Raw genomic sequence first — 9,751 nt, 5'->3', positions numbered from 1 at the left:
GTGTTTTTATTTTTCGCAAATTTTAGACTCAAAATGTTCTTATTTTGTTCAAAATTCAGAATTATTACCCTTTAACAAAATTAAGAACACATTTTATAAAAATACGGATTGAAATTTCTTAAAAATTACGAACAATCAATCAATAATTTGTGCTTTTCACGGTTAGGCCAAATAAAAAAAATATTACTTGTTTAGCGTCACACATCACAACACAGTTTTAGGTGGGGAGGGGCGGTTTTTTATTTTTTTTATTTTTTTTATTCTACAGTATCAGTAATCGAATAAAATGTGTTGAAATCGATCATTTTCAATAGGCCTACAATAAATATTACACCTAGTTGGTGAAATCTGTATTAATTCACTTAAAATAGGTCTATACTTCATTTTGATTAGAATTTCCTGGACAATACTAGTATTCATTTTTTTTTATTAAAAAAATAATTCCCGCCTCTAAACTTTTTATTTTGCTTGAAAATTCAGGTGGGGTGGTGACGCTAAACAAGTATTATTTTTTTTTGCCTTATTACTAGGCCTATTTGTTTTGTTATTTTTATTATGATCACTATATTATTATTATTATTATTATTATTATTATTATTATTATTATTATTATTATTATTATTATTATTATGAACAAATATATGAGCCTGAGTGTCAATAAGTTTTTAAAATTTATTTAAAACAACTAGAAAAACCAACAAATCTTATCTGTCCTTCAGGGGTCGTTCAACATTATCAACATTTCCCAAGTGACCCCCGTGGGGAAAATCCCGGAGCCGCCACTGCCTCATGACTTTTTGTAGTAAATGTAAAAACAAAACAAACTGTAGGCCTATTATAGGCCTACAATTTATAAATCCTTGTTTATTGTAAAATTCTTGCAAACATGTGTCTGAAATTCCAGTCCCGCTATAAAATTAGGTGGCGCTGTGCATGTTTGACAGTGCCACCTACAGTATTACAAGTTCGATGATGATCATTGCAATAAACAAAAGAAAAACAAAAATTTCACAGGGGGCGGGGCGAAAGAGGGAGTGGGGGACGATCGAGAAAACAAAAGATAGGTGGTCCGGGGGCATGCCCCGCGAGAAATTTCTGTGTTCTAGACGCCCAAAAATAACCTCTGAGCCCTTTCGGGCGATACATTTTTTTTTAATTTCAAAAAAGTGAGACCGGGGCCGGCTAAAGCCGCCCCTGAATATGTTGTTGTAATTTAACTGTCATTGTTTACATTAGTTAACTATATTATTTATATTTGTTTACTTAGTAGTACCGGACCTAGCTTTGATATTGCATATTGTTATGAATTATAAATGATATGAGTAAATAAAACGGATTTGAATTTGAATTGTTCAGTGATTGATCCGATATATAAAAATCAATTCACTTATATCAAATGTGTTTTTCCTTTTGGTCCCAACAAGTAGAAATGTTTATTATTATCGTATTATTATCAACAGTGCAGCAAATAGCTAGCTGGCTCTTTAAAGATGCCCTCTGAGAACATTTAGAAAATCTAAAGATTTATTGTTAAAATAGTATAAAATCAGGAGACCCTGCTCCTAAACCAACCCATCGATGGTACACGTCTTAGTTGACCTGGTCAGTCATATTTGCACTAGTAAAGGTCCCGGACTGTACTCTTGAACCAGGGACCCCCACATCTTGTTACGCCGCTGTTCCTATGGTAATATACTTCACTGTGATAGATTTGTTTTTGTTTTTGTTTTTTTGTTTTTTTGTATTTTGTTTGTTTTAACCATTGTATTTGTACTTAGCTTGCAATCTTTGTATCGTGATAGCGAAATAAAGTGATGATGAACATTTATGACGAGTCATACAATTAATAACAACGGAAACAAAACTTTAAGTTTAGGGATACAGTTTTATTTCAGAAAAAAGTAAGAGTTAAGAAGCTTTATTTTATAAAACCAAGGAAAGCTAGAAAATCACTTTCCGGTACATACGGATTTAATATCCGAAACAACAAATAAGTTTAGCATTGGCCTTCATATTTTTTAACAAGATACATATATAATGACCATACATTAGCTTATCAATATAAACTTTAATTTCGATTCAATTGCATAAATTATTTGAAAAGAAAAAAAAATCGGATTGGTAGGCCTATCTATTTAGAAATGTTCGTAAAGTGTTTACTAAAGAATCCATATGGATTTTCATTTATTCTCGAGTAACATCAATAATTGTGTTTTCATTTTTTTTGTTTTTAATAAACTGATTTTGCTTTCTAAACGAATCGTGTGAAGAGAATGAAAGCAAAGTTAGCAAGCATGGTGAGGAGACTGACGACGGGGGTTACGGCTCCGGCTGACATGTCGTTCATATCATTACAGAGAGGTTCTGTGCAGCATTTGCTACACGACTTCTTCCACACAATGCCTGTAACGAAAATAAAATATATCTGGATTGCAGTACGATAACTCAATATTATACAACCATATTCATTTTTAGGATTTTTGTATAACGAAGTATGCCTAACATTGATAAATGCTTGAGGACCCTTCGCTGAGAAGTCTGTGAGAAGAACTGTTTTTCTCGCAGTTCTTTTCGGAACAGTCTAGGCCATGGCGATTTTCAAATTCCGGGTCGGGCGACGCAAAATTGAGTGATCAAGAAAATTTGAGGGTCGACTCTTCGGAATGAGAACAAAAACATATATCCTAGCCCGATATATCCTAGAAAAGAGAGTAAATTGCCAGGATGTTTGTTTGGCCTGGGCCGTCGGCCAAAAAATTTGAGAACGGCTAGTCTAGGCCTACTTGATGTACTATATAAGCATTTCATCATCACTATTATCAAAAAGAAAAAAACAGTTTTCGTAATAAAGGTCTTCCTTCTCTACTTTTGGGACCGGTGTTTTCCCGGTCTTTAGCAGCTTAGAAAATAATTATCATAAAGATAAAAGATGTGTTCTATTCTGGGGCCGCAGAAAAGTGGTCATTAATAATTGGAGGCGTTTTAATTTAGAAGAAGACCTGTATAGTTAACTTTATTGTTACCATATTCGTGTTCATTATCATTATCTATAATCATGATCATTATCATTAATTTGATAAATATAGATATATAATTGCCATTATTAATTATTATCATATAGGCCTAGGACTACTTAGCTATTATTACCGTCATCGTCGGTTTGATTTATATGCTGGCACCCTGCCCAGCATTCCGCGCTGCAAAATCTTGCAATGTGCACCTCTCCATGTTCAGAAAGCACATGCCTGCCCTAGAGAAATATAAATATAAAGGATGTTAACTACAGTTCATTCTCCAATTGGTATTATCTCAGGGTTCGGTCTACAACTAGATGGCTAGTTTTGTGTTAAAAGATTGACAATTGTTATTTGGTTGTTGGAAAAAGTGGTCACGAATGTGCACTGCAGTTTAATTTGCTTATCCTTAGTGTTAAATTGGAGTGCACATTTTATTAACAAATTACTGTATTAACATATTAATAATGGTGATACTAATAATAATAATAAAATAATAATAATAATAATAATAATAATAATAATAATAATAATAATATTAATAATATTATTAATAATAAAAATAATACTTGGAAGAATAAAAAAAAATTAAAGAACCTTTCACAACAACAACAACAATAATAATAATAATAATAATAATAATAATAATAATAATAATAATAATAAAATAATAATAATAATAACTAGACTTACTATGTCTGCTGTTTGAACAACAGAACATAGGGCTTTTTCCCATTTCTTTAATGAGAAATGAAGTTGAAATTGCAACAAAAAGAAAAGTCGTTAAAATGTATAATGTGGAAAAACAACACGGAAAACCAATATAATTTTAATGTAGTGGAAAAATGAAGAAAAAAAAAAGCCAAATTCACTGCGACGTTCAACTATGGCTGCAATGGTAATAGCGAGGTACATCGTGACCCACAACCATTGCCTGCTATATGGGTCGATCTTGAATAGGAAAGCGCATTTTCAGTTCATAGCGATTCAATTATTGAAAGCAAAAATTGTTCATGCATATCACGGTAGTTTTGAGTTTAACCTAGCTGTAACTGGTTTGAGTGCTTTAGAAAACGCAAATTGCGTTTAAATAATTTAATCAACTTTCAACAAAAAATCTTTAAATGGTCATCATATCCACATCCTCCTGCGGATCGTCACCAAAATTTGGATCATGTCTTCATTTCACCATGGAAAACTATTCTGCAAAGTGTCATTTTTATCCATCTAACTGGGACGTAAGGAATGACCCTCAAATTTACACCCTAACCTGGATCGTCCCTACACACAATAATATCTTCCTTGTAACTTGGGTTAAATTTTTCAGAAAGTTTTATTCGGATCAGTTGCCTCTTTTTTGAAATCTCTGGTCTGGGACGTTTCCCTTTCAATGGTCCTCAGGTCTACACCCTACTCTGGATCGTCACAAAAATGTAATCATTTCTTTTACTCGACCTTGAAAAACTGTTATAGAAAGTTACATTACATTTACATCCATTGAAAACCTTTTATTTACGTCTGGGATCTCAAAAATTTAAATGACCCTCCAATGTACACCCTTGACTGATTCGTCGCCAACACATAATACTATCTTCCTTGTAACTTGGTTACACTTTTTCCGAATGTTTCATTCAGATTAGTTGATCCGTTTTCGAAATATTTGGTCTGGGACGTTTTCCTTTCAATGGTCCTCAGATCTACACCCTACTCCGGATCGTCACAAAAATTTAATAATTTCTTTACTTGACCTTGACAAACTATATACTGTACAAGGTTTACATTGATTTTTTTAAAAGAGATATTTAGGTGTGGGCCCTCAAAAATTTAAATGACCCTCCCATTTACACCCTTGACTGATTCGTCACAAGCACATAATTATTTCTTCCTTGTAACTTGTTTTTTTTTCGAATGTATTGTTTCATTTAGTTTAGTTGATTCGTTTTCGAAATATGTGGTCTGGGACGTTTTCCTTTAAATGGTCCTCAGATCCACACTATAATGTAACCATTTTTTTTACAAGACCTTGCAAAGTATTATAGAATGTTTCATTTAGACCCATTGGCATTTTTAAAAGAGATATTTAGGTCTGGTTCCTCAAAAATTGAAAATACCCTCAAATTTACACCCTTCACTGGATCGTCACAAACACATAACAATTTATCATTGTAACTTGATTAAACTTTCCCGTAAGTTTCATTCGGATCAACTGACCGGTGTAGACTGTTTGACCTTCAATCACTTTAATTGGTCCTCACACGCACACCCCACCATAGATTGACACTAAATATTAGAGGGCACATTCTTGATATACGGCAAAGCACGGAAAAATTATGAGCATGGGAAGTGACTAAAGTGACGGCCAGAAAAAAACACAGTGCAAAAAGATAATAATAATATTAATAATAATAATAATAACAATAATAATAATAATAATAATAATAATAATAACGATAATAAAAATCAATAATAATAATAATATCACGTTCATCTCTCCCTACACATACAGTACCGTACCTCACAATATTCAACACCCACAGGTACACGAAAGGTCATGGGTTTGAGTCCCATGCGGTAGACCTCGTGTACGCAACCATTGACTGTCCAGCTAATTTAATGATGGTGATCATTAATATAACAATACATATAATGATAATAATGTATATTGTCACACGAATGTGACAAAATCGTGTGAGAAGATAAATAACGCAATTCCAGTGTTGGGTTCTTCACACCGGGGTCCTGAAAACCCGGTCCCCACAAATACAAAAATCTGTTTCTTCAGGTCCTCAGTCACAACATATTCTCCGCGACCACTCAGTACGGTACTCAAGTCACACGCGATTATCGCATGCAGATCAGGGCTGCTTCTGAAGTTCCGATCAGCCGTGGGGCGGAGCACGTACGGGCTTGGCACCATTTTTGAAAATGGTAGGCTCCCTTATTGCAGTAGACTTATCATTATATTAAAGAATCAGTTACGTAAATTAGAATACAGTTCGTCCTCTAATTCGAGACCCATTAGTTCCGGAATCCCTAATTCAAGACCATTTTTACAAGACTTTTCTGTAAGCTTACGTGTACAGAATTTCCGCCGCCAAAATACTATTCTTGTTTTCAATAGCAGGTCTAGTGATGCTGCTTAACTGTTTTGAGCTTTAAATATGGTAAAATTACCTGGTTCGTCTGTTCCTTCTTGCCCGGCAACTGCTACGAAACCAACGGCGAATAACAAAACAAGATACTTCATCTTGGATAATGTTCTGAGTTCGTTTCTGCAAAAGATAGAGCTTTGATGTTTTTCTTAAAATTTCATTAGATTTAGTTTTTTTTTTAATGAAACCAAAGCGAGGCTAAATGAGGAAAATGGCTTTTGATCGCAATACCACAATAGTAAAGCATTTATTATGATGATGATAATGTTTATATACTGATTGGCCTATATATAATAATGGTAATGCAACAATGGTGATGATAATAAAAGTATTTAGTGCAATAATAAAAATAATAAATAATAATAAAATACACTAATATTGATAATATTAATATTAATAATAGGCTGCTAATACTAATAATACTATTACTAATACTGTATATGAATACCAGTGCCACTACCACTACCAATAATAATAATAATAATAATAATAATAATAATAATAATAATAATAATAATAATAATAATAATATTATTATCATTACTTATTATTATTATTATTATTATTATTATTATTATTATTACAAAATATTTAATCAAAACCTCAATAAACCACACGGTTTTTAAAAAAAGTTTCCTTAATGTTATGATGTTATGTACTAGGCCCCCACTTACTCTAATGAAAGACCCCTCCAATTAAAACCACCTCCAATTGAAGACCACTTTTCTGTGGTCCAAAATTTACAAATGTAATTTGTCTTTATTATTCTAATTAAAGATTAGAGATTAAAGCTGCTAAAGACCATGTAAACTCCGGTCTCAAAAGTGGTCCTTACATGAAGGGAAGACCTAAGTGGTGGATCCAGGAATTCGAAATAGAAAGGGCCTAGGCCGGTAGTTTCCCATATGTGGAGTATAGACCTCCTCAGCCCCACCATGGTTGGGAATGAGATATGAACATTTATGATTGGGACACCTCTATGGCCAGAAATGGCACTTTCACACCAGTCAGACTTTTACATATTTATATTAAAGCAATATATTCGTTATTATTATTTAGAAAAAGAATAAAATAATATTATTTATCTTTGTACCATGATTAACTAATTGTATACGTTGAATCCGCCACTAGACCTGTACTAATTTGATATTACTAGTCCAAGAAGTGACGTAAGACTCATCAAGTGACAGGAATGAATGACACACAGGCAACAATACAGGAAACATGACATAATTTGGGCCTACAAGCTTTCATAACTAACAGAACACCCACTTTTACTGACCATATCACTCACTACTCAATCTATGTGTAATATCCTAAATAGATATTAAAAGTCTCAATAATCAGCAATCGGTGTAAATTACTAGGTATATTCACATGTTCCGCTGGTATTTCACATAGTAGGCTACTGTCTAGGCATAATTGACTCCTTCAGAAGTGACGTGATACTTATCAAACCTGTGGATCTAGGCCTATAACAATTTGAGATATAAGATAACATTTATCTACAGATAAGAGAAGTACATATAAATATAGACTTACCGAAAGGCGTGGGGTTGGGTTGTCTTAGATCTTGGAGTGAGATGAGTAATGAGGACCCTTGATCTTATATTTATCTCGGCTACAAATAACGCAAGTCATGCTCATCTATTCACCCAATTCTATATAAATATTTAGCTTTCAAAACTTTTGTAGGAGCCAGCTCTTGTCGTTATGACGACGAATCAACTTGAATCGAATCTCTCACGCGTGTTTTAAAATGTAAATATATCATATAACAGGTTACCAGATTTACAAAATACGTCGCGGCTGCTATAACGTCATCTTGGAGATTGTCTTGTCACTTTAAGGGGTGTATGATTTTATTTTCAACCGTGTACCTAATTACTCATAATACTTAAGAGAGCAGCTTAGCTCAGTCGGCCAAGCTGGTGGTAGCCACTGTGTGTGCGATGAATCGTAGAGATCTCTAGGTTCAATTCCCATCGCTGCCTCTCCTTTTGTTTCCACAGGAGGGCTGAAATACAAGTGATTAGGTTGATGCATTTAATTTTCAGATTCCTGAGTTAAAATCCTATGAAAACCACATACCCATTAAGCCCCCCACCCTCCTACCCCGTCCACACCATCAAAGTGTCTTCGACAAAAAAAACCCTGATGTATGCCCATATATAGTCATGATGTGCCTATATATGGTCATGATGTGATGTCATCATGGCCATATTTATGCATGTCACATGTTTTTGCCAAATAAAATTCGATAGTCTGGACAGGGCTTGACTGAAAATCCCGAAGACCTAAGCAACGTGTTAACACAGAATATAAATTCTGGGGCGCAAATTGTTGGGCAGGAGACGCCGATTTTTCGTTGGGGGCATCAAAGCCACCTTGGTGGGGTCCAGAGAAGGTATCTCTGACGGCCTAGAAACTGAGCAATTGTATGCCATTTTCCAGTGGCGGACCCAGGAAACTGAAATATACCGTACGGGGCGATTGAGGGTCTTTTACGATGTAGGGTTGACAGACCCATTACAGCTGCGGCACCTGTAGGTGCCCGTAAATTGCAATGGCCAAACCCCGACCGGGATAAGAGGGACGCGATGTCCTCGACGAGAGAAAAGTGGGCGTGGTCGGCTGTCGCTCAATATCTTTTGGAAGTGGTCCAATTATGACAATATATAGCGGTCAATATATATTTTTTTTAATTCTCTTCGACGAATTGTGTTTTCCCTGACGCTAATGGCGCTACCACTTACTTTGGCTCCACCCTTGAATAACACACCATTAATAGGCATAGGCCTTAAAATCAAGCCCATTGTTATGAGTGTGGTCTGGATGAGGATCCTAAACACTTTCTTTCCCTTTTCTTTTTTGTTATGACTCGTGTAAACATTAAGAAATCTTGGTTTAAAAAAAAAAAACAATTTTCCGCTGAAATGATCGTTTTTTATTCTTATTGTTAGCGTTGCCAACAAACGTTAGGAGATGCACACAAACAACAATGTCAAAAGTAAATATATAGCATCAGGTAAGTAAATTAAGGCGGGTTTACTGCCCCTGTACGGGGTGTTTGCTTTCAATTCAGGGTTATATAGAAAAGTAAATTAAAAAATAAAGGCTTAACTATTACTTTATACAGTACTATAGTCCTTTGTTCATACACGAACCTGTAGCGATGCTTGCAAGACAGGCCAAGAATTCATGTAGCTACGTCTATAATGTTGGCCTTACGCGCGATGACACAATTTTTCAGTACACCACCGGTTAAATTTCAGTGACGATTCTCTGTAATTTCGGCCTTCTAAATTCGCCAACTTTAACCAAATCACTAGGGAGTGGTATTGGGTTTGGTGTGGGGATCGGGAGGATTCACACGATATAGTGTCGGGGCCGAATTCATTTGAACCAAAATCGCTGCAGTGAAACCGACCACGATCAAGGATTGACAAATCGAATGTCTGTTTCCCGGTAGGCCTAATCCTTTTCACTAACACACCACACCCCATTTTCTAAATAGTATGCACACGGGCAGAAATGAGAGGTGTATTGCAGCCTTATGTCCCAGCGGACGAAGTGGATAAGTAA

General features: G+C 34.9%; 1 protein-coding gene across 1 annotated transcript; it reads right to left on the bottom strand.

Annotated features, from left to right (window-relative positions):
* Nucleotides 1–1,865: 1,865 nt before the first annotated feature.
* On the bottom strand, nt 1,866–5,931 carry LOC117117988. Its single transcript, XM_033262483.1, has 4 exons — nt 5,747–5,931; nt 5,529–5,619; nt 3,148–3,250; nt 1,866–2,403 (listed from the first exon to the last, which is right to left on the bottom strand). Exons 1-4 carry the CDS (start codon nt 5,929–5,931, stop codon nt 2,252–2,254), a joined length of 531 nt encoding a protein of 176 aa, XP_033118374.1. The 3' UTR covers nt 1,866–2,251.
* Between the last annotated feature and the right edge of the window lie 3,820 nt (nt 5,932–9,751).

The sequence above is a fragment of the Anneissia japonica genome, unplaced genomic scaffold (assembly GCF_011630105.1).
Source record: "Anneissia japonica isolate Jap-2015-1 unplaced genomic scaffold, ASM1163010v1 scaffold785_len581690_cov155, whole genome shotgun sequence".
NCBI classification, from domain to species: Eukaryota; Metazoa; Echinodermata; class Crinoidea; order Comatulida; family Comatulidae; genus Anneissia; species Anneissia japonica.
This window is presented reverse-complemented; position numbering and strand designations above follow the sequence as displayed.